This window comes from Otolemur garnettii, unplaced genomic scaffold (genome assembly GCF_000181295.1).
Source record: "Otolemur garnettii isolate 467f Iridium unplaced genomic scaffold, OtoGar3 scaffold00226, whole genome shotgun sequence".
NCBI classification, from domain to species: Eukaryota; Metazoa; Chordata; class Mammalia; order Primates; family Galagidae; genus Otolemur; species Otolemur garnettii.
In genome coordinates this window covers 237,613-263,199 of record NW_003852621.1, presented here as the reverse complement: position 1 = coordinate 263,199, position 25,587 = coordinate 237,613, and the positions used below count along the sequence as shown (strand labels likewise).

The following is a 25,587-nucleotide window of genomic DNA, read 5'->3' as shown; positions in this document are numbered from 1 at the left end:
GTTTTGAAGCCAGAAAACCTTGCTGGACTAACTCTAAGAATTTGTAAGTTTTGGGGGGTTTTCACACCTGTAGCCCATCATCTTATACTTGCAATTCTTACACCTCCTATTCTTTTTCTGCCTTGTGGTACCAGCCAGCACCTTCATCCCTGCTCCTGACCTCAGGGAGAAGCCTTCCCATGATTCCTCAGTAACTAAGTTCACTGTAGGTTTTATCATACTGTTTACCAGGTTAATGAAATGTGCTTCTATTTTAAGTTTGCTAAAGGTTTTCCTTTTCTCCTTTAATCTTTTAATCTGTTAATGTGATGAACCTTGCTAGTAGCTTTTCTAATGTTAAAATGGCTTTTCATTCCCACATAAATTCAATTTGGTCAAAGCATATGATCTTTTATATATTATTTTTAATATTATCTCAATATTTTTGAGTACTCAGTATTTTGAGTTTCATGGTGATGGCCTTTGCTCATGTGTACAGGCAAACCCACAGGGATCCAGGCCACTCGGGAGGCATCGTCACGCCTGCGTGATGGATGTGGTGAGTGGGACAGTTGTCAGATGGTCACACACCTGTAGGTCATACACCAAGACTCCCCCATCACACACACAGACAGCCCTCTGAAATGTTTGCCCATGAGGCTGTGCAGGTTGTCTGCTTCGGTGTCAGGGAGCAGGGTCCACGCAACCTGCCTCATATGCATGGTGTCCCTGGAGTGGTAGGGTGGCCACAGCCCTGCCTAAAACCACAACCTTCTTGGAAGAAACAAGGCTGTAGGAGTGCCCTGCTTCCTGGCCCTCGTCCACTGTAGTAGAGTGGCGTATGTAGTAGGTTCCCTAAGCTGACTCTGCTTGTAAGGGCGATGTCCTCACTGACATGTCCTTCCCAGGCACTGGAGCCGGGAAAGCACCTTGGAGCTCAGGTGCATTTCCTCCTTCAAATGCCCACAGATGACACCAGATAGCCACACTCAACCTGAGAGGTGAGTCCTGGGGAATGAGTGTGCCTGCTCTCCCCAAACCACGTCAGGGTGCTTGGTGCCCTTCTACTTCCCATTAGGCATCCTTTCCACTTGTTCTTGGGCACACACTTACTGATGGCCAGTGACGGGCATTGGTGTCCACTCTGAATCTGTGCCTCCTTGCAGTCACACTCTGCTCTTGCCCTTTGAACTGCACTTTGGGCTCTTGGAGGCCCTCCCAGGAGACTTGCTGCAGGTTCTCAGGACAGGCTGGCCTGGGTGAACCCCCCCCCCACCGCCCCCCAGGGCAGGGCAGCCAACAGTCCTCCTCCAAATCCCGCCACACATTCCTTGAGGGAAACTGCTCTGTCGTCTGGTTGGCCCTTTCTCTCTGCTAACAGGCCAGCTGGCCACAGAAGTGGGTCCAGCGCCAACACACTTGAGATGAGAGTGACTCCAACAACCCCCATGTCACAGTCTCACACCCCTGCCTGGTGCTATACTCAGAGCCTCTGGTTGACCCAGTCAAGGCCACCCAGGCAAACCACCCATCTGAGTGCAACTTGAACAGACCCTCTCTCTGCCACACAGGCCACCTGCCATCATAGTGGGATAAAGTTGTCTACTTCAGCAGTAATTTCTGAACAATTGCTGGATCCTGTTATGGAATGTGGACTCTTGTGAACAAGGGGGCTTTGCAGTCTGGGCCCCTTCTGAACCCTACAGCTTCAGGTCTCGTGTTTATGGATAAGGACTGGGGTGAGGGTGCCCACACCTCCCCCAGGAAACTCAGGAGGAGCTCAGGGAGCGCTCCGAAGTGCCATCCAAGGCACCAAGAACTGACTGTCCCACCTTGCAGCAGAGTCCACAGGGTCCCAGGCTCTGCCCACCGGCAATCCCGCGCTGCGCTCCACACCCCCGCCAAGGGAGGCGACCATTATGGTCCTTTGCATTGGACCTCCGGGCCAGCGCCCTTCCAGTCCCCGCAAGGGGAGACCGCATGGATCAGGAGCGCGTGGGGTGGTGAGGGAGAAAGGCTGGGGTGCAGTTGGGCGCGGCCGGTTGGCCAGGGGTGACGGCACGGCGCGGGAGCAGAGTGAGGCGCAGGCTGCACTCTCTAACTCGCTGCGGGGGCGGGAAGGCCCCGCCCCGGGGCGGGCGGGAACCACCGGATTAAAGGCCGCCGGGGCGGGGGGAACAGGACTGCCGGCGGCACTGGAGCGCTGAGCCCCGCTCTGGACTCAAGCAGCTGGCTTCGCCGCGACATGCGCACCGGCACAGGGCTCTGAGCGGAGGCGGTGATGTCGGGGCGCCAGGACCCCGGCCCAGGCTGTGGGCTGCTGCTGGCCCTGGTGCTGGCATTGAGCGGGCTGCCGTGGGCGAGGGGCGTCGAGGAGGTGCCTGGTGGCACGCATGGAGCAAGTCAGGGCTTCCAGGTGGTCACTTTCGAATGGCACCACGTCCAGGACCCGTACATCATCGCTCTCTGGATCCTTGTAGCCAGCTTGGCCAAGATCGGTGAGTGCCCCAAGCCAGGTAGTCAGCTGGACCTAGGCGAGCTCCCTTAGGGACAGAGTTGGGTACCCGCCTTCGCCTTGGTCCGCAGTCGCTGCCAGTCTGCGGTGATCCTCCCGGTGGCGTCATCCGGCAGATTGGAGGAACGCAGCGCCTGAAGCCTGTAGGCGCCAGGAACTGAATTAGGGTCTCCTGCTGCAGCCACCAGCTTTTCAGTTGGGTTTGTTGGGGCCTTTTGAAATACCCAGAGGAAAGGCTTTTGCTGTCAGCCACTGGAGTGAGGATCCTGTGTATCTCTGGAGCAGAAAATAAAAACTCGGCTGCTCAGAGTAAACCCAGTAGAATCCTATCCACATGATCAATTTTCCTGTTGGTCTTCTCTTTTCAAAAATCCTGGCCTGTCAGATTTCTCTTCTCTTAACTGGCTTCCAGTGAGTCAGTAAGGTGGGAATTGCAGGTGGCTCCTGGGCAAGGTGATAAGAAGGTCGGATTTCTTAAGAGTTTGAGAGGATCAAAGTCTCATGCAGTGGCCAGTGCCAGCATCAAGAGGGTCTTTGAGATGGTGGGGATGTGGACGGGAGTGTAGCTTCCTGAGTGCAAGGCCAGGGCATGTCCTGGGAGGTTTCCAAAGTGATTTTGGGAGAGGGGCAGGGCACCAAGGAGGGGCCTCCTGGGGGTACTGATGTCCTTGGCAGGACCAGGAGGGACAGGCTTTGGGGAGAGTGGGTTAAAGGGCTGGACTCCGTCCTACCTGGTGTATCTGGCAGACCTCCAAGAGCACCTGCTGTCTGTCCCAGTTGTCCTGTGTCTGCCGATGAGCTCCTTCCCCTTCAAACCCTTCTTTTCTGTTGTCTCTTCAGCTCTCTTTCCATGCCTCCTGCCCCTGCCTCTGTTGGCTCTGCCTTCCTCCTTCATCCTTCAGCATCTGGCCCCAGGGCTGGGTCTCTTTGACAGTCTGTCCCCTGTGGGGCTTTCCAGTTGGGGCTGGCGCTGCTGGCTGCTTCCTAAACGGTCAGGGAGATCCCAGAACTCCTGTCCTCCAGCTCAGTGGCTCCTCTCTGGCAGGGTTCCTGTGGAGTGAATATGCAATTTCTGAACAAGTTGGGGGCCACCAAAGGCCCATCCCCATGTGTGATTCAGAACCTGGAATCTGAAAATCCCAGCCAGTCAACCCGCCCAGGGAGGCTGCAGGGAGGACACATAGACCAGGGTTTTGGCCAGCCCCAGAGTTTGTTATTCACCAGGAAAAGCCTTCAGGCCTCCAGAGGACTTGGACTGGAGAGGGCATCTGAGAGGGCGGCAGGCGAGGGTGCCAGCTCTGGCAACTCTTGGGGCAGGGTGGGCCTAGACATGTTTCCCACTGAGTCTGAACCCTCTAGAGACCCCTTCCCAGTTGGTCGCTGTGGTACTGGGGTGGTTGCCCCTAGAAAGAGCAACAGTCTAGCACTGGTGGAGCTTTGAGCACAATATGAAGGGCCCTTGGTGCTTCCCCTGAAATGCCCTCTCCCTGGACTGTCCCTAACTTCAACTACACAGTGGTTCATTCTGTATTTGAAGGCTCTACTATCGAGGTGTCACCATGGACAGATCACCCTGTGTGGGGAGCTGAGTCCATCTTAAAACATGAGGTGGGACCCTCCTCTCAGCTCCCAAGTCCCCATCTCTTATCCCCTTCCCCTGGGGGTCCACCATGACCCTCACCTGGCCCCCCAGCCCCTACATCTTCTCATTACCAACTGCCTCCTATGCTGCGCTGCCTCACGCCTTCAGCTGCCCAGATCCCCACTCCAAACTGGTGTCCCTGGGTCAGTCAGCTACCAGGCACCCCTGCATGGATACCTCCCACACCCCAGTCCAGATGACCCCTCTCTACCCTCCACTCTTCAAAATCAAAGCTAGCTGGCTAGCAGGCCATAGAGGTTCATGCTGGGTAACCACCATAGCCACTGGCACAGAGTCCAGCTCCCCTCCCCCAAAGCCTGTGTTGCTCTGCATTTCCCACGGCAGTGACCAGCAGAGACCTGACCAGGGCTCTGCCTTAACCGACCCTCCAGGCCCAGCCCTCTGCCTGTGGCCCCCTCCTGGCAACCCCCTCCTTTGTGAACTCTGGACTTGCTGGAGCCCAGCTGGCCCGGACTTGGCCTCCTGGAAAGCCTCCTGGACCCCTCCCTGTGCAGCCACCCCAGATGCCCCTGTCCCAAGTGCCCCTCAGAATGGCCCACACAGGCAGGCACAGCAAGGGCTCTTGTATCTGCGCAAGTGAGGGAAACACTTGAGTTTCACCAACCCCCTTCCACACTCCACAGTCCCAGGCTGAGGCCGCTACTGACTAGGGTGTTTGGCACATTTCGTTGTTTAAAATGCTCAGGGATTGCCCAGACTCTTTCAATCTCAAGTTACACAAATAGAAACGTATCTTCTAACAAAAGAGGAGGTGCTTTTGTGCTCATTTGCCAAACATTTGTTGCATTTCTTGTACATTATCCTAAGTGTTGCTGGCTCACATCTCCAACCTTGAGAGGTCAGATTTCAAGCCATTTGTAAGCTGGTTGGGGAAATAATACTTAGGACCCTGGAACACAGGCCACATCTGATTCCAGGAGGTTTTTTACTTCAGGCAGCTTCAGCGAGAGAGGTGGAAGACAACAGCTGCCAAAGAAAACACAGCAGGTGTCAGGACCCTGGGAGGGGACCAGGTGCCTTTAGCCCATGGACCTGGGACCCTGAGCCTGGGCTGTGGCAAGCTCCCCATCCTTGTCAATTTGGTTCCCCAGGGTCTCCCTGCCTGTCATTACAGCTCTAAAAATTCAGAAGGGGAGGAAGGGGCTGCCAAAGCCAGGGTGCAATCCACTGCCTAGGGGCAGGTAGTATGCCAGAAGGTGAGAACTGACCCTCAGCCCAGGAAGCTATAGGGTTGGTGTCTGACCCAGGTTCAGTGAGGGGTCCCCTCCTGAGACCAGCTTGGGTACTTGGGACACATGCCCACCAGAGATTGCCAGCCTGCAGCCACCCCGCCAGGATCACTTTGGGCCCTCAACAGAGCTCCTGCCTTACCACATATCATCCAGCACTGGGGAAACTGGGCCAGACTCTGCCCTGATGGAGGTCTCCTTCCTGGCCCTCCCCTGGGAGTCAAAGGCAGGTGTTGCCTCACTCAGCAGACCTACCTCAGCCATGGGGAGGGAGGATAGGGTCAAGAGAGAGGTGGGGTCTAGGGACAGGAAAGAGGAGGAGCAGATGGCTGAGGATAGGTAGGGGAGGGCTGAAGGCGGGACAGAGGTGGGGGCAGGACCAGGGGCAGGAGAGTGGCCCACCAACTTAATTGCAGGCCTTGGAGGACTTTGGTTTCAACCTGGGGTTGGGATGGGGGTGGATGTGGTCAGATCTAGGTCCTCAGACCACTGCCCTGGCCATGAGGTCAAGAAGGGCACCAGAGGGCTACTGGGCAGACAATCTGAAGTGTCCCTAAAGTCCCAGGGGGCTGGCCATCAGGCCTAGGTGGAGCACTGGGGAGGGGTCACAGGATTGTCAGTAACATAGCAGAGGCCAAACCTCTATCCTGTCCTGTTCTCCCACCCTCAGGCCCCAAGCCATCTAGCAAAGTCTGTGTCTGCTGTGCCCACTCCACCCATAGCTGAGCCACCTACAGTGACTGAACCTAATGAAACAAGAGCAGGAGGTGTGGCTTTGGGACTCAGGAGACTGAATTGAGAAGCAGGTGGGGCAGGGAGCAGGTTCTAGGCCCAGGTGGGCCATCTGTTCCCATCCAGGCTGTGGGAACACCTGGAAACAGTCACAGTTGGGTGTTGATTGGGCTGCCCAGCCTGGGCCCAGCCACAGGAGTTGTGCAGGGACCCCAGCCCTCTGGGGTGGGCAGCGGGGCTGGCAGGCAGGCAGGTCAGGGTGGGCCATATTCTGGAAGTAGAGTTGCTAGAGGGGTAGGGCTGGATGGGGTAAGAGCCTCTGCCTGTCTGCATGGCCTGCTCTGTTCCCCCCCAGAAGTGTCAGGGAAGATGGCACCAGGGTCGCAGAGGTGTGTTGGGCGAGCAAGGAGCCTGGGCAGCCCAGTCAACACCCAACTGTCAAGAAGCACAACATGTGACCTGTCTCTGACCTTCTGTGCCAGGATGTGGCTCTTACTGGTGGCTGTGGGGCTCCTACCTCTCTTCCGTGTGCTGATGCTGCCTGACTGAGACCTAGGTCTCTGACCATGAGATCCCCTGTTCCTGGCCACAGAGTCCTTGTCACTCAAGCCCCCCTCAGGCAGGAGCATCTCTGTCTACACCCACCCATGGATCTCTCCCAGACACAGCCTAGCAGGTCTGGCGCTGTGTTTTCCCTGAGTCACATTCCCAGGCTGAGGGTCCTACTGACTTCCTGGGATTGGACTTGGAAACTGGAGATTTCATTTCATGTGCTCTGGCCCCGGGGATGGGAGCCCCAGTGACATATCCAGCCAGACCTGCTATCTTTCCCTTGGTCCTCTACTGCTAACCCTCTTACTGAAGGAACTCAGGAGAAGATCAGGGGAGGGGAAGCTTGAAGGGATGGGGTGGGAGGGTACTCCACACCTTCCTCTGGGGGAGGATAAGTCAATGGGCCCTAGTGGACTCCAGTCCTGGTGGGAGAGATGGATTCCATAGGCTTGGAATAGGGACCTATCATCAGAGCCCTGGAGTCTCTATGGGAGGGAGGGTTTGGACTGAAGGTGTAAAGTCTCATTCTTTTCAGGAACTGCCTGCAGCAGAATTATCCAGGGGCTGTAAAACAATCCCTGGCATTTGGAGGTGAGGCAGCGCCCTGGAATATCCCAAGGAGAAAAGGCAAAGGTTGGGAAGATATGATAGCACCCAGGGTCAGGGAGCGAGTGGACCAGGGCTCCCTGTGGGTGGCACCGTGTCAGAGAACCAGGAGAAATCTCCAAGTCCCTTTGTGAGGCTCTAACCACCAGCACAGCACACTGTGGGCCTCTCCTCACCTATAGCTCTGGCCTGTGACAGTTCTCGGAAACGCATCTCAGGGCATGACTCTGCTGCTCCAGCACTGGCTTATCCTCCTGCTTTATTTCTGCGTATATCTGTGAGCCCCGAAGAGTGCTGGTGCTCTGGGAAGGAGCTTTTGGGGTTCTGTTCCACCCCAGACAGCCAAGCTGGGGCACTTTAAAGCTGAGTGTCCTGTCTTGCCCCATGCATCATCCCTCAGTTTAGAGGGGAGCCTCCATGCACAATGAAGAAGGCTTCCCTGGCCTGCTGGGGACACTTGCAGGAGTTAATAAGGCCCCATGGCCTCCACTCTGGGATGGGGCCCTGGGTTTCAGGGTGCCATGTCTTGGGGGTGCCAGGCTTCAGGGTGCAGGTTTTGGAGTTCCAGTTCTTAGGGTACCATGTCTCAGATTCCAAGTCTTTGGGTCCTAGTCTCAGGGTGCCAGTTCTTGGAGCACCAGTTTTGGAATGCCATGTGTTGGGGTACAATGTCTCAAGGTTCTGGGTTTGGGATGCCAGATTTCAGGGGTTCAGGCTTTGGGTGCCTTGTTTCTGGGTGCCAAGGCTCAGGGTGCTATGTCTCAAGGTGAAATTTTTGGGGGTGCCGGGTCTCAGGGTACCATATCTCAGGTTCCAAATCTCAGGGTCCCAGGTTCTAGGGTGCCATGTCTCAGGCTTTAGGTCTTGGGGTTGCCAGATTTTAGGGGTCCAGGTCTGAAAGTGCCTTGTCTCAGGGTGCCAGGTTTCAAGATGCAAGCCTCGGCTCGGCGCCTATAGCTCAACCAGCTAAGGCGCCAGCCACGTACACCTAAGGTGGCGGGTTCGAATCCCCAGCCTGGACCCGCCAAACAACAATGACGGCTGCAACCAAAAAATAGCCGGGCGTTGTGGCGGGCGCCTGTGGTCCCAGCTACTTGGGAGGCGGAGGCAAGAGACTCGCTTGAGCCCAGGAGTTGGAGGTTGCTGTGAGCTGTAATGCCACAGCCCTCTACCCAGGGGGACAGCTTGAGGCTCTGTCTCAAAAAAAAAAAAAAAAAGATGCAAGACTCCATCCCTGAGTCATGCTCCAAGCCCCACTCACCCGGCTTCATCTGTCCATGCCCACAGCCCTCTTGCCCCACCTCCTATGGAGCACAGAATCCTCCAGCTACCCTAGCTCCCAAGACCACCTCCAACACCAAGTTTTTACAGCTCCTCCAGGGTAGGGGCTGCCTGCTCTGTCCTGCTATGTTCCCAGTGGGCTCCTGTGAGTCTGTGAACACATAGAAGAGAATGGAGAGAAGAGTGGTTGAGTGGACTCATGTAAGCATCAACATTGGCCTTTCATTTGTCCATAAGCCCATCCAAACCATCTGGACACTGGGCCCAAAAGCTTCTTAGCAGAATTCCTCCCCCAAGTTGCCACACTGCCTCCTATGAGTGGCACACCCGCTTCCGAGGGACAACACCCTCAGAGGTGCTGCCTGCCAAGGAACAGCAGTTAATCTGCAGAGTGGGGTCACTGCCATGCGACGTTGGCAGCAGCTTAGGGCACTGAGGGCCAGTAGGGGCCCAGTGTGGGTGCATGCTCCACCCATACAGAGCCCACCCAGCAGCTCTTGTCCCTGGGAGGAAGCTAGGCTGACCTGACATGCTCTTTACCAAGCCAACTCCATGCTCTGGACTCACCCCACCCTAGTTATGCCTTTAGTAATAGGATGAGTCCAGCCCATCCCACCAGGCCCCTGGAGATGCAGACACACCCTGACAGGTCCCAACGTGGGTGCCAGACTGGCCCAGCCAGGCATCCTCCTGGGACACAAAATGGGACTTTTTGTCTCTTGGTTTAGCACTCACACCGAGCACTGCCATGTGCTGCTAGCTGCAGACTCCTGCTTCAAACAAAACAGCCCTTAGGCCTTGGGGAGTAACTCCTGCCAGGACACAGAACTTATATCATGCAGCAGGAGGGTGCTGTGCCATGGCAACAGCCCCGTGGTGAGGGGGCAAGTTTGCAGGGCAGGTAGAGCCATGCAAAGGCCCTGAGGCATGTGTGTAGCACTGAGGCCCGAGCAGGGGCTTCTGTGGGTAGAAATGCTGGACCCAGGGAGGTCCTCAAGGCCATGATGGCTGCTCCATGAACAGCTGCAGGGAAGATAGAGACAGCTCAGTTCTGTCACCTGATGAGCTGGATCTGCTGTAGGGGGGTGTGATGTTGATTTAATCCCTCTGATTTTAGAAGGTTCTTCTTATAAACATGTTCGGAGTAAATAAATTGGAAAGCCAGCTTTTAGGGGCTCTGGTCTAGAGGACCTCACCAGGCTGCTCTGTGTTTGGGGGTTCTCTCCAGGTAGCTGTCAGGAAGGCACAGCCCAGGGAGGTGGTGAGAGCTGCAAGGAGAATACCAGGGCCAGTGGGGGGTCCTCTCTGCTGTGTGGTAACTGGGCAGCATCTATACAAGCCTGATGTGGCCCGGGCTGTGGCTGAGCTCTGTTCTATAAGACGCTCAATCCAAGCTTGAGGTTGGGCCCTAAGCGAGGCCCCACATGGGCCTTTCCCTGACTGGCTGTGTCTCAAGTCCACATTCTCCAGGAAGAATCAAAAGAGCCCAAGGCTTGCTCGACACCAGGACAAAGTCCAGTCTGAGAGGCAGACAGTAGCCGGGGTGCAGGATGGGCTTCCCACCTCTAGGGCAATGTGGAGAGGCAAGGGCCCTGGGACACAGGGACGGGGTAAGTTCAGGGAGGCGACAGGGCTGGAGGTGGCTGCAGCTGGATGCTGGGGGCCTAGGGCATTGTCAGCTGTAGTGCCCCACAAGACACTCTGCTTCAAGAAAAGGTGGGGCCACCCAGTGCCAGTTTCAGCTCCCTGGGGAGCAGCCCCACCTCCAAGACCATCAGCTTGGCCCAGGGAGACCCCCCTGGTAGAGATACAACCAGGGGCCTTTCAGGATCAAGCCACACTCAGCAGTGAAGGGCGGGGAGCTTGTGCCTTCCCTTCCTGGACAAATCAGGTTTACCACCTGCAGAGCGTCCTGCCAAAGTCCAACTTGTCTGAGTACGCAGCTGGGAAAGGGCTTCTTGTAAAGGCAGATTAGGAAAGCTGAAAAGATCCATTTCTAAGAGCTTTTGGGATGACACAAATATGGCAAACCACCCACTCTGGCAGGCTCCATTCTTAGAGTTAGCTCAGAAGTTGGGCGCATAGATCTGCACCTGTCCTCTGCCCCCAACTCCCAGCAGATGTGGCCCCAGCAGGCAGGGCTGCCCGTGGAGGTTGCAGTGAGCCTGCCCACCCTGTGGCTGGCAAGAACCCTGGCACAGCTTCACTGGCAGGGCCAAGGGCATGGCCAGTTGGTTTTGATCTCAAGCAGGCTGACTGACAGAGCAGGAGGGATACAGGCTGCACCTGGATCCTGAAGGAGCTGCTTGAGGCACAGGGCCCAGGGCTGGGAGGAGGAGGATATGTGTACATGGGGAGATGCATATGTGGGTGTGGGCACAGGTGTGTGCAGGTATATGTGCATGGAGTGGTGTATGTATGTGCCTGTGTGTGTGTATGGGAGGGGTGCATGTGTGGGATGTGTATAGGCATGTATAGGTGTGTATGCATGGGAGGGGCACATGTGTATGTATAGGCATGCACAGATATGTGTGCCTTTGTGAATGTATGGAAGCGGGGGTGCATATGTGGGTGTGTAGAGGTGTACATAGACATATGGGTGTGTGTGTGCATGGGAGGGGGTGCATGTGTGAGTATGTGTAGAGGCATGCACAGATGTGTGTGCGTGGGAGGGGGGCACATGTGTGGGTGTGTGTACAGGTATGCAGAAACATGTGGGGGAGGAAGGGGCACATGTGTGGTGGGTGGGTGTGTGTACCGGCATATGCAGGTATGTGTGACTGTGTGTGTGGGAAGGAGCGCATGTGTGGGGCATTTAGAGGTGTGCAGAGGGGGGGTACATTTGCAAGCATGTACAGGTGTGTGCAGACATGTGGGAAAGTGTGTGTTGATGGGAGGGGGCACATATGTGGGTATGTACAAGCTTGTGCAGGTGCATGTGGTTGTGTACACTTCCCTTGAGTGATAGCTCTGATGGGTCTGAGATTTGAGCTTGGGGCCTGACTGAGATCTGCTCCCTCCTACATGGGACTTGGTCTGGGCTCCAGCCTCTGCCTCTTCCTGGGGTCCAGTGAACCCAGTGGCAAGGCCAATATTGATATCTGAGATCTGTGAGTGCGGAAAGATTTGTGGGTCCCAAACAGGAAGATGGGGCCTCAGGGCAAACCCCAAGGGGAGGAGCTGGCTCCAGGGCAGTGGCTGGGAGGCTGCAGAAGCTGCCCCCTGGCCATCCCTGTCAGGAGCTTGGCTAAGAGCCAGGTTGTGACCCCAGTGGGAATCTGCCAGGCATGGCCAAGGCCAGGGCCAGGGCAGGTACAGGCCTGGGGCATAAGTACTAACACTAGGGCTCCTGATGGCCTCTCACTGCTTCACAGAGGCCAAACCTGGAGGCCAGAGCCCAGGGAATGGCTGGAGCTGCTGGGTGAGGGACAGACCGATCACTTGCCTGTGTCCCCACCCCCACTGTGTGGGCAGCCTAGTACCTTGGGAAAGCCCCTCTTGCCCCAGCCCTGGCTGCCCAACCCTCCACCCTGCCCTCAGAGGGCCATGTCCGGGAGCCTTCTGTCCTCAGCCCAGGGTGTCTCCAGACCTGCAGGCTGCATGGAGCTAGCAGGCGCTGGCTCAGGCAGGGAAAGCAGGTGCCTCCCACAGCTATGGCACGGGCCAGGCTCTCAGGGCAGAGCCGCTCCCGGGAGAGGCAGAGGCAGCCTCGACCTCCCAATGCCTATGGAGCTATTGTCAATCTGCTTCCAGGGCCCATAGCCCCCATGCCACAATGGGGAGTTAAAGGAGACAGGACTGCCCACTCTCCTCCCAACACTGCATGGCGCCTGTCACTGTCACTTAGGGGAGGAGGTGTGGGGCTGCCCTTCTTGGGGGGCGCCACCTGCCCTCCAGAGCCACTGGCATTGCTTTGCCCTGGGCTCTTGATGGTCATGCGAGTATGCCAAGGAGGAGGCACGTCTGTGCTGTTCTAGTGGCATGTGCACACGTGAGGGCATGTGTGTGCTGAGGAGGCAGATTTAGCTGTCACGGCAGCACTGTGTCTGAAAAGCTTGAGGGGCCCCGTGGTCAGGACCCACTGAACTGGACCCACTGCACTGAATGTACACAGGGGCTTGAACAGCTCTGTCTTCCCTGCACACACTAGCACTGACCCCTGGGCCACCCTAACACCTTCCTCTTTCCTCCCTGTGGCTCTGCCTCTTCAGAGGGGCACGTGTTTTCAGGGTGTGCCTGGGCTCTACAGGGCTGGAGTGGCGTGGGGGCCTGTCTGATGCCTGTGTCCATGTGTGGCCACTGTGCAGCAGGTCAGCTGTTCTCCCAGGAAGGGCTCTCACCCCGCTGAAAATGCAAAGGTGAAACGATGCTCTCAACCATGCACATCACAGCAGTGAAACCCCAAAGGGGATCCTGCAGACCCCAGCGGCAACCCAACTACTGCCACCTCAGGCTTCAAGATAAGGCCTGGTTTTGTGGTTTTCTGGAGCCACCTGCAGCTGGTTTCTGAGGACGGCACCTTCACACCCACCCCAGGCGACTCACCCTGGAGCCCATGCACACCCTGTGCTCTGCCCACATCCTGCTCTCCCTGCATTTGCTGTGGGGAGCCTCAGAGGCAGCTTCACCTCCCTCCTCTCATCTTCCAGCAAAGTGAGACTTTCCTTTGCTCTAATCTTGGTGAGATCTGACAGCATTGTCACATGGCTGCATCATGGTAGACCACAAGCCCTTGGTGTGAGACTACAGGCTACCAGCCAACGATCCCATGTGTCTATAGCTGGGTCTTTCTCTGTACTTGGAGAGCTGTCCACATCCATCCCAGCCTGACATCTTACTGCCACCCTGGAGGAGTACCTGCCACAGGTTCCCTGAGGCTGTTTCTTAAAAAATTAATAGGTTCGGGCGGCACCTGTGGCTCAAAGGAGTAGGGTGCCAGCCCGATATGCCGGAGGTGGCAGGCTCAAACCCAGCCCCGGCTGAAAAAACCTGCAAAAAAAAAAAAAAATTAATAGGTTCAATGTTTACTAAACATTTTGGATTTAGGGAATAATTGAGCAGATAGTACAGAATTCCCTAACCCATACCCCACTCCTCCCAACCTACTCTAATAGGTTGCATTAGCGTGACATGTTTGTTATGACTGCCACATTTATATTAATTAAATCCCACCATTTACATGAGGGCACACTTGTGCTGCTGCCCATTCTGTGTTAGGATAAATAATATAACGTCCTGTCTCCATTGTTTTGCCTTTTCCTCAATGTTATTAGTATGTAGTTGGGGTCACAGAATGTACCTTTCCCAGATTGGTTTGTGCACTTAGTAAAATAGATTTAAGCTCCCTCTTTGTCTTTCCATGGCTTGATAGCTCATTTCACTTTAGCACTGAATACTATTCCACTGTCTGGATCTATTACTGAGTATTTATTTATTCATTTATTTATTTTGAAACAGAGTCTCACTCTGTCCCCTGGATGGAGTGCTATGGTGTCATAGCTCACAGCAACCTCAAACTCTTGGGCTCAAGGGATCTTCTTGCCTCAGCCTCCCAGGGTGCTAGGAGTATAGTGTGAGACACCAATCCTGGCCTAACCAACAACAATTCATAATCAGTTTATTATTTCTCCATTCTGCTAAAAAACATCTTGGCTGTGTCCACATCTTGGTAATTATGGATAAAGCTGCTATAAAGATCTATGTGCAGGTTTTGTGTGAACAGGAGACTTCAACTCATTTGGGTAAATAGCAGGCAGTAAGACTGCCAGATCACATAAGAGGCTGTGCTTGGTTTGGTGAGAAGCCACCAGTTGCCCTCCTCATGGCTGCACCTCTCTTTCCTAGCACCAGTGGGTGCTTGGAGCTCGGGGGGCTAAGTGCTCTCACTAGCACCTGGTGCGACCAGTGTCCTGGATTCTGGCCAAGCTAATGGGTATGTGGTAGCATCTTAATGTCACCTTTGCTCAAGTTTCCCTGATGACATATGACGGGGAGCATATTTTCATGTGCTTATTTTTCATCTGCATCTTTGGTGAGGTGTCTGTTTAGATATGTTGTCCATTTCCATTGGATTGTTTGTTTTCTTATTGGGCTTTAAGAGTTCTTGGTAAGCTTCAAATATAAACCCCTTAAGTGTTTTGAAAATATTTTCTTTTACAGAGAAGAGGTTTATAATTTTAATGAAGTCAAACTTACCGATTTTTTTTCTTTTATGGATCATGCTTTTGGTGTTGTATCTAAAGTTTCACCACTGTTCCTAAGGTCACCTAGATTTTTGTCCATTTTACCTTCTAGAAGTTTTATAGCTTTGTGTTCTACATTTGTCTAGTCCCACTGAATCAAGCCCTGCCTCCCCTGAGCAGACACTCTTGCCGTCCAGCAAGGCCAGTGGATTAAGGAGCCCTCATGTGGCACATGGTTTTGGGTGTGTTAGAATGCACCGGCCTGGGTCTCGCATGTAGAGATGCAGGTGTGCAGCTCTTTATTAGGCCAGAGAGGCTGTAGCCAAGCACTCAAGATTGGGGGTGAAGCCTGCAGAGACAGGTAGGGTGCTCTGGCTGGGAAGATCTGATGGGGCAGGGCAGGTGTCTGGACACAGATGTGGGACAGTGGGGGTCCCAGGAGGTCTCGGACCATAGTGGTACCCAGAGGAAGCTGTGTGTGCTCAGATAAGCCCTCCTGTCTGTACCCCAGCAGCCCCAGCCATCCCAGTCATCTAGTCTATCATCTCCTAAGCCATTGCTGGGTCCCGTCAGGGTACTGACCCTGACCACAGAAGCCAACACTCACAGCCTCATGTCTGACCAGTCCACAGGCAAAGACCTGGGAATGCCATGTGCTACTGTTTTGCCTGCTGGGCATCAGGCAGTTCATGCACTAGCTGGTGACCCCTGTCTCCTCTCCCAGCTGTCAGCTTGCCAAATGGAGAATCAGCACAGGGTGTTCCAAAAGTTGCCATACACAGGGAAAATGGGAAATTATAGCTAAGTATACCTTTATTTACACAACATTCATTACAAAATATTTTCTACATGTTGGCCATCTACATACATTAGACGAACACGTTCCCAAGGGTCTCTTACTATGGGAGGCTGTTCATGTTTCCTGTGTGGAGACTTTGGGACACCCTGTGGTTCTGGGGCTCCTTTGAAAAGCAGTAGCCCCTGCCCCTGCCTAGCTGGAATCCAGTCACCCGGTTCACACACTGCTCCCAGTGGGCCCTCAGTGCCCAGCCTTGCTGTGCCCACATGGACATTCCCTATAGCTGTGTGACAGCACTGTCTTCTCCATACCCTATACAACTTTTTGTTTCACCTGAAGTTTGCAACCGTCCTTTGCTGTTGCTCACTCTGGCGCTCTCATCCTTTTTAGGAGTTTCCACCAACATCCTCCACTCCCTGGGTGCTCCTTTTTCGAATCTTGGGTCTCTCTTGGGAAGTCCCTCTTTTTAGGGAACTCATTCTCCTGGAGTGTCCCCAGTTCCTTCCAGGGATGGAGAGAGCCCTGGCCCCAAGGCCCACTTGAGGTGCCCTTAGTGGATGCCTGCAGGGCCGTGAGTGGGACTCAGGCTGCAGGCGCCCCTTCTGTGTGGACAGTAGCAGGGTTGGCACCTGGGCTGCAGAAGGCTTCCTCTGTCCTGGCTCCCTCTGCCAGGACTTCTCTTCCATAACAGATCTGCCTTGTCCCGGGCCACCTGGTCTGGAAACTCCCACTGAATTCTGGGAACGGCTGGTGGCAATGTGTGGGCCTCAGAGTCTGGATTCTCTGGCCATTCCCCAGGGACAGGATGGGGGGGCTCACCTATGTTGTTCCTCTCTTTAAGTTTTCTCTCCTAAATTTTCTTAGTCTTTTCCTCTATATTCTGAGAGAATTTCTTATCCTCTCAATTCCTCTGTTGAGTTTTTAATTTCTGCTGTCATGTTTTGGACTCCCAAGAGGTCTTTAAATCTCCAAATATACCTTCCTTCCAAGGCAACACATCTTTTTCCCGCAGGCCTACATCCCTTCACCTGCTCTGGGTGCTGCCTGTGACTTGGTCCCTGGGCCCCACACCCCAACACCCCCCAGGCCTCAAGTGTGGGGAGTCACATGCCAGTGGCTAAGAGAAAACTGGGGTGCCAGAGTCTTTGGGTTCCTCCTTCCTGCTAACTGGGCTAAAAACCTGAAAATAAGGACAGTAAAAATGCCCTCCTCCCTTTTGTTTTCATTGGATTTGAAAATAAAATCAATTTACCTACTCCAAGAAATCTCATTTTCATCTTTATGGCAGAACCAAGCCCTTGAAGTTGTTACTCTTACTGCAAGGGTGGGACAGCCTTCTGCATAGTGGCCAGGCAGGCATGCAGACCATGGACTTCCAGCTCCACATCAGAGTTGTCCCTGCTCTGCAGTGAGGTTCACTTTACTGGAGGTCCCAGCCCAGTCTTCCTGAACTTAGAATAGATGGCAGGCTTTGGGCACACAGGAAGCTTGGGAAAGACGCTGTGTGGTGCTTTCCATCTTCCCAGCCCTTTGTCCTCTCGCTTGGATGCATAAATACCAAGAATCAATACTCCCGACTGCTTCCTGGGGCTGCATCCAGACACAGTCATAAGAAAGGCCCAGCCTCAGTCCCGGGAAAGTACCAGGAACTTCTGATAGTGGTGGCTTATGTGCCACGTGGATAGGCACAGGCTGGGTTAACAATGGCCTTGGGACATTGCCTACACACTTTATCTGCACAAAAGAACTCAGAGAAAACAGCCCTGCTGGACTTTTCACAGGACAGGATGAAGGTCGATGGCATCCAAGCCGCTGCCCTGTCATCTATCTGCCCTTTAGAGGCCCAACAAGCCCCACCCAAGGAGGCATATCCATGTCAATCTCTCAGTGGACCTACAGTGCTCACTGTCAGCCTCCCAAATCCGCCAGTATGTATCCAGTTCCTCATAGCAGCATTTGGTGATGTGACTAATGTTTTGTAGTCTTAAAACTTAATACCTAAAGAGGAATGCCATTTTTGACCTGTCCAGCCTTTCTAGCCATGGGGGCCACCATCACCTTGTTTCATAGAAAGATCATCATGCACATGCCACTCTGGGGCCTCCCCCAATTCATACAGGGAAAGGAGGGAGTTGGCGGGGCTGCTGGCTGTATGCCCTGGGAGCCGGGTCCTGAAGCTCCGGCTGGCATGTCTTTGCTCCTCTAGGGTGTTAGCTGTTTTGCCAGGTGCAGGTGTTAGAGATGGGTGCCACCAATCCCATGGCTGGATGGGGCCTGAGCGAGTGTCTACCCTACCCTGCCTGTCAGGAGTGGCCTCTGCCCTCTTCTGAGGTTCTGCCCTGGCTGCCCCTCCGGTGTCCTTGGGGATAATAGGAACTGCCCCACAGTGGCTGTAGGTGACATGTGCACCTCCATGGGTGCTTTCTGCAGCCCCAGTGACTGCTCATTCACTCTGAAGAGGAGAGACTGGGTAGAGAAGGCAGGTCCGCTGCCCTGCCCTCCGTGCCCCATGCTGGTGGGGCCAAGAAGTACCTAGAACTCAGGATATTCCTGCCTGTCTACCACTTAGGGGCTATTTTGGGTAATTTGTTCAAAATATGGAGATATGAATGCACCCTGAGTGAGCCAAGGTTCTAGTGCTGGAGGCACCATCTCCTGCAAGGATGTGTTTCTGGCAACTTTGCCTACAAGGGGCGCCTCACGTGGGACTTTGTCCTGCTTGTCTGAAGCTTCTGCAGAACACCCGTGTTTGGTTGTTGATAAACCAAAGGAAAAACAAGGAGTTCTAAGCCTTTACGATTAGCTGAAATATCTTTCATAATTTTTACTTTAAAATGGATGCTTTTGTAAGGGCAAGAAAGAAGAGAGGAAGGAAGCATTGCAAAGTGAAATGTGAGAGGCCTGAGGCACGACCAGGGCCTGAGTCAGGAGCACAGACTGTTTGGAGAACACAGACCCCTGCCAGGAACCCCCAGTGTCCCATACACAGACAATTCGCCAGTTTAAGAGAAGCCACAGGAATTGATAAGATTCCTGATAGACCCATTTTCCTTTCTTGCCCATATGATGGAAGAGAACAGAAAGGAAGATCCTTATTCATAGCTTATACAAATCGTACGTTTGTCAAGATTTTCTGTTTATTTTTGATTTTCAGCATTTTGACTACTATATGCCTATAGGAATGATTTTCTTTATATTTACCTTGCTTGGGGATTCCAGAATTTCCCAGTTCTGTAAAGGAGTGTTTATAGATTTCTAAAATCTATAAAGGGTGTTTTCTGTAGGTTTATGTTTTTCACCAAACTGGGGACACTTTTGGCTATTATTTCTTCAAAACCCTCCTACACCAGCCTCCCTCCCTCCTTCACAACCCCAACTACATTATGTCAGACCTGTTGGCACTGCCCCACTGACCACACAGACTCTGGTCTCTTTTTTCTTTTTTTAAATTGAGATAGAATCTTACTTTTTCACCCTGGGTTGAGTGCTGTGGCATTATAGTTCACCGCAACCTCAAACTTTTGGGCCCAAATGATCCTTTTGCCTCAGCCTCCCAAGTAGTTGGGAATACAGGTGCCTGCCACAATGCCTGGCTATTTCTTTAGAGATGAAGTCTCACTCTTGCTCAGGCTGATCTTGATCTCCTGAGCTCAGGCAATTCACCTGCCTCAGGCTCCCGGAGTGGTAGGATTATAGGCATGAGCCACTGAGCCCAGCCTGACTCTGGTCATTTTTAAAAATCTTTCTTTTGTGTTTTTCAGATTGGATAATTTCTTTCTTTTTTCTTTTTCTTTTCTTTTTTTTTTTTTTTTTTTTTGAGATAGGATCTTGCTCTTTTGCCCAGGCTGGAGTACAGTGACTCAATCACAACTCTTTGAAACTCCAGCCCCTGGGTCCAGTGTGTCCTCCCCATCTTCCTCACTTAGCCCGCATAGAGTAGGTGTTAACAGCATGGGTACCGACCCGACTGGATGTTTTCTGTAGGTCCATCTTGCAGTTCATAGCCTCTCCCATCCTGTCTGCTATTAAGCCATCCTTTGACTTCTATTTCCAATATTTCATGCTTCAGTTGTAGAGTTTCATTTGGTTCTTTTTGGTAACTTCTATTTCAGGGGTCAGCAAACTCTAGCCCATGGGCTGACCAGTTGCTTTCATAAGTGGAATCTTACTAGAACATAGACATGCCCATTTGTCTGTGTGGTGGCTGCCTTTGTTCTGTGGTGGCAGAGCTGAGTAGTTGTGAAGTAGACTGTGTAGCCCACAAAACCTAAAATATTTACTGTCTGAACTTTAGGAAAAAATGTTCCATTCCACTGCTCAGATTTATCCTATTTAATTGACTACAAGTGTATTTTCCTTTAAATTCTTGAACATAGTCATAGCTGTTTAAAAAAATCCTTATCTGGTAATTTCAATGGGTGGATCATCTTGAGGGCTCCACTGTTTGATTTATGGATTGGCCCTATTTTCCTGTTTCTTCATCCATCTAGTGATGTGGAATGGTATCCTGGACCTTGTGACAACACACTGTAGAGCCCTGAGCTCTGCAGGCTCCTTAGGGAGGCCCATACTTCGTGACTGTTGTGGTCACTGTCTTGTGGTTCCGCCAGAAAAGTTGACTTGAGCCAACTCCCTGGGTGGGGCCACTGGGATCTATGCAGTCCCTTCAGTTTGCTGAGTGGGTGCCTGTCCTAAAGCCTTAAGAAAGCAAAGCTTAAAGCCTGTGCTCTTTTGTGTGTGATAGGCCTCTAGGGTGAGGGTGAGGCTGAGGCGACATCCTGGCATGGACTGAGGCCGAATGACCGTTGGCTTGGAAGGCTTGTGGGGCCTATTGCTGCTAGCAGGGTAACCATGCACAGCACAACGGTCTGCTTTAGGACAAGTCAAAGGCTTTGTTCTAAACAGCAGTGCATCCTGAGTCTCTCTGGGGCTTGGAGCTGAGTGTGAAGGCCTATTCTTCCCTCTTCTGCTTGTCCGCACCCCTCTGCCCAGGACCAATGCTTCTGCCCTGCTCTTCTCACCTGGCCCTGGAGGATGCTCTGTTGGCCACCCAGGTCCTGGTTACAAGGTATTGCCTGAGACCTTGGAGCAGGTCCCCACAGTGTGGAAGGTGAGGGAGTGGTGACGAGGGTGGGGACTGGCTCAGAAGGACACCCAGGGCATCTTTGAGGAAGGCAAAGGGTGTCTGGGGCAAGCTGGTGTAGGACAGGACACTGTGCTTTGCTTCCTTCCATCCTCATTCCTATTGCCCAAAAAACTAGCAACTTCCATTTTTCATTTATTTATTCCTCTTTATTGTGATAGAGTCTCACTGTCACCCTGAGTAGAGTGCCGTGACGTCATAACCCACAGCAACCTCATATTCTAGGGCTCAAGTGATCCTTCTTCCTCAGCCTCCCCAAGTAGCTGGGACTACAGGTGCCCGCTACCATGCCTGGCTATTTTTTCTATTTTTAGTAGAGACAGGGGTCTTGCTTTTGCTCAGGCTCGTCTCCAACTACTGAGCTCCACCTGCCTCAGCCTCCCTTACAGGTGTGAGCCACCACACCCAGCCTTCCATTTTTCATTTAAAAGTGGACAAGAGTTGCTTGAGTTTTGTAAATGTACAATGTTTCAACATCCTGTGACCTGTGCACAAAAGAGCCTGTTGTCTCCGTGTCTGTGAATATCCTTGCATGGGAAGCAGGAGGCAGCACCTAGGAGCCGCAGCTCCATCCTGCCTCTCATTCACTGAGCCACACAGGTGAGGGACAGGGGTAAGTCTACTGGGATTGCAGGGCTGGCACTATAAATACCTCCCCTTGGGGTGGAGCTGACACAGTTAGCAGTTAGCACACCTCCTGTATTGAGGGCAGAGGGTGTGGGCCTGCTGGATTTGTGGTGGGGGTGAGGGAGGGTGGGACCACATGTGTGTCTGTGATTGTCTGTGTCTCTGTATGTGTTTCTGTGTGCCTGCATGTCAACACGTATCTCCATGTAGCATGTATACATGAGTATGTTTGAGACCATCTTGCCTCATCCCATGAGCTGTCCCTGTGCTATCTCAGGCCTCCCTACAGGTCTCACTGTGATTCTAGTTGATTTTTAGGCGGACCTTAATCACTGAGCCTTGTACATGTTAAAGTAAAACCAAGGGATTTACTGTGCTGCTGCCTTGAGCGGACTCCACTAAATCCTGCGTCACCTTGAAAGGTCCTTGGGGGCAGTGGTGGCTCTGGCCAGCAGAGGCCGCAGGCCGAGGCTGGGCTCTGAGGGTCCTGACATGCAGCCCATGGCCATCAGAGCCCCCAGCAGGCCAGAACGGAGCTCATTCTGGTGCCTGCTATGGAGCTGGCCAGTCAGCAGCTGACCTTCACCTTCAGGCAGAGGGTTTGTAATTAGAGCTAAAGGCACCTGCTGCCCTGTTGTTACCACCTGCAGGCCCTGCCATTCTGTGCTTAATTAGCTGTGACTCTCCAGGCCTGGGCAATCAGTTACTCCTGGGCTTTGGATGTCCCCTTGTTGGTGTCTCCCAAGTGGAGGGCATGCTGGCTGCGGCAGGGGCACATGGGACACTGTCCATTGCTAGCCTCCTCATTCTTGATGCACTTTTACTTTGTCCTCTGAGGAGTTCCAGAGGCCTCTGCACAAGTAAGCTGCTCTTGGTGGTGTTGTCCATGGTGGGCAGGGGAAGCTCGTTTCCTCCACCTGTGCCCCCCAGCAGGTAGCTCTGTGCCTGGCAGGTGCACAGGGGGCTGCTCCTGCTTGCTCTGCTTTCTCTCAGGCCTCAGGCAGCCTCAGCCCTTCACAGCCTATAAGGTTAGGTTTTCCAACTGGCCTGGTGGACTTCTCTTCGGGGCAAGGCAGCATGGTGCAGCTGTCTTCCACGTCACAGCCACTGGCTCAGAAGCCTGTGTTTGGGGACCTGGTCCTGCCCCTGAGATGCCCAGAACTGGACTCCAGGTCCAGAGCTATGGTCCCCCATCTGGACTCTGGGTTGTCTGGTGGTTTAAGGAGACATCATATTTAGACAGGGATAGTCACAAGATGCCACCCTGCCACCATTTCAGGCCCTGTCAGCCTCCCTCCCTTCCTTCTCTCTTCCCCTGGAGGCCAAGGAAGCTGCCCTGAGAAGGAATAGACAGTTGCCAGACTAAAGGGGGCTGATGCTGTTGGGTATAGGGAGGTAGTCAGGCAGGCCAGGGCATAGGGAGCCTATCCACACAGTGGTCAGGACCACAGTCTTGTCCCTACCCCAGGCAGGTGCAGACCCCAGCAAGAAGTGAGAGTGTTGAGATAGGCCCCAACCCCAGGGCTGTGTGCATGTCGATGCTCTGTCTAGGCCATTCCTTGTTGCTAGGTACTCTACCCCTGCCCACTCACTTGGCACCAACTCCTAAAATGCCCAGCAAGTGCTCAGGGATGAGTTGCCAGCAAATCACCACTTAGAATCATTCAGATCTTCAATCAGCCAATTATATTGTGAGCTGGCACTGAACACACCCTGTGGGAGCCCTAGCCTTCTGAGTGGGGCTGAGAATCTACAGGTCTGAACTATCCCTCCCCCCAACAATGTCCCAAATAATTGAGGGGTCTGCAATGCCTATGCAGGAGAGGGGACTGAGCTGGGGGGAAGAGCAGCCCAGGAGATCGTGCAGCCCGCAGAAGCCAAGTGGACAGCAGAGGAAAAAATAGGGGCCCAGAAGCTGCTGCTCACAGCCCAGCGCAGGCCTCCGACCGGGAAGAGTGGGAGGGAAGCAACATCTACCCAAATCCAGCTCAAAGGAAGATGCTGCAGCCCCAGAGGAGACAGCCAAAGTTGGGAGGTCTGTGCAGGACTGTTGGTGTTAGGCATGGACAAGATAGGAAGGAACACTGCAGCCACAGAAGGACCAGCACGAGGCAGGCACTGGCATGCAAGGCTGAAAGACAGGATGTGATAGGGGCTCCACACCAGGGGTGCAGCAGGGGATCTTGCACAGGGCTGGGTGGCCACAGCAGGACAGGAGAGGGAGGGCTCTGAGCTCAGCCTCTGGAAGGATGAAGGATTCATGATGCCCAGTAAGCACAAAGGTAGGACAAAGAAAACAGAGTGAGCAGAGGAATAGCTCAGGTGAGGGGCACCAAGTTCCAGAAGCAGAGACTCTGCAGCGAGCTGCACAGGGGTCAAAAGCTCAGCGATTTTCCTAGTAAGGGAGAGTGGGGTGGGGGCGGGGCTGACGGCACCCCTCCTGGGACAAGTAGGGTACAACTTCCCTACACACAAACAAGTGACTGCAGGGTGGACACATGAAGCCGGGCTGGACCGAGCCCCCCACAACACCATCTCTGCCCACCAGAGGCTCTTGGTGGCACATGACCCGAGAGCACAACCCGGCCACACCCTGCACAGAAGCAGAGGCATCGGCCCCCTGTACCTACAAACAGCACCAGGCCAGAGTCAGATTCAGAGGCTGGGGACAAGGTGAGGATGGATTCGTGTCCTGGAGGGATTTGGCTGGTAGGTGGCCTTGTCCATAATGCAGATGAGTGGACACCAACTGGCAGCTGAGGTCCAGGTCCCAAAAGCTGTCCTGGATGCTGCTGGGACCCACTCTTGGCGTAAGGGGTTTGAGGAACCTGCATGGGAAAACTGTCTCTGTGAGGTCAGGTAAGGCCTTTTGACTCAATATTTTTAGATATTTTTTTTTGTTAAGTTCAAGGAAAATTAAATTGAATACCTTTTATTATAAAAATAATAAATGATGAAAGTTCAATAGAAAGCATACTAGTAAGAATGGCTTTTTAAGGCATAAGACAAAACACAGATGCCATAAAACAAGACTGAGAAGTCTAACTGTAAAAACAGACATCTACTTGTAGCAAAATAACATAAACAAAGTCAAAAGAAAAGCAACAATACCTTTGACAGTGAAAACACACCTGTACCTGAAAACACAAGCAAAGGTTTGATTTTTCCAGTTTATGAAGAATCTTGTGTCAGCAAGAAAAGGATTAGTCCCCAGGCCAGGGGCCAGCAAATTCCCTGAATGGTTATTCACAGAAAACGAAAGTCATGTCTCTCAAACGTGACAGGGCACTCAAACCTCCCTTCTAAGGAGAGGACATTAAGTCACACTTACCAGCCTGTAGGAAGAGGGGACAGGTTGCCCCACCAGGACGTATGCACCCACCCTATGGATGCTGGTGTTCGTGGGTACAGCATGTGGGCAGGTGCTCTCCTGACCTGGTGATGGCAAGGCGTTAGGAACAGTCTTCTCCCATCTACATGGCATTTGCTCATGTGTGTAGACCTTTTTTCTCAGTAGGTAAGAAGATCAGCTTTCTTCATGAACTTTCAGGACTGATTTCTCAGTAAGAGCACTTAGTCTGAGGTCAGCCTATCCCTTACCACCCATCCGCATCCAAATTAAGATGATCTTACCAAGACTAGTTGCCACAATAGGAATGTTCTGGTACTGAGGACAGCTCTGAGCTCCTAAAGTATAAAGTTTGTTATTGTTGTCTTCAAAGATAACCCTGCCCTGGCTTGCCCTGCCTTACTGGCCTTGAGTTGTCCAAACCAGCTTTACAGTGGTCACAGCCTCCTTGGATCTCTAATAGAAGAGATTGTGACTACAAGACCCAAGGCCTGGTGTTTGCAGGCTACCCAGGCTGTGGGGGTCTGGGCCGAGGATGCACCATCTCCACAGTCCCTAGGTTTTAATCTTCAGGGAGGCCCATGGGGCAGGTACTGTGGGCCCGCCCCTATTGCTCCATGAGCTTTATGGGGCAAGCAGGCAAGGATAAGTGAGCAGGCTTACTGGAGAGAGGCAACTTGTAGAGAAAGAGGTGGCCTGGGCACATGCATGACCTCTGGGGAGCTAGGCAGCCTCCCAGGGGCCATGCATGGCAGGGGATTTGTTGGACAGTGGTGGCAGCACAGCTAAGAAGAGAGGTGGGAGACCTGGCCCACTCTAGTGGCAGGTGGTAAAGGCTGGGGCAACAGGACAGGCTGGACTGCTTGGGCATCAGCTCCTGGCCGGCCAGTTCAGCCTTAGGAAGGAGCAGTGGGCAGCTCCAGGTACAGG

General features: G+C 53.3%; 1 protein-coding gene across 4 annotated transcripts in view; it reads left to right on the top strand.

Moving 5' to 3' along the window:
* Window positions 1-2,215: 2,215 nt before the first annotated feature.
* Window positions 2,216-25,587, top strand: part of SLC9A3 (solute carrier family 9 member A3) — a 38,741-nt gene continuing 15,369 nt past the window's right edge. For all 4 annotated transcript variants that reach the window (XM_003802007.2, XM_003802008.2, XM_012812866.1 and 1 more), the window contains exon 1: window positions 2,216-2,477. In XM_003802007.2, coding sequence (XP_003802055.1) covers window positions 2,261-2,477 — 217 coding nt within the window. In that variant the 5' untranslated portion in view covers window positions 2,216-2,260. The remainder of the gene's footprint in view (window positions 2,478-25,587) is intronic.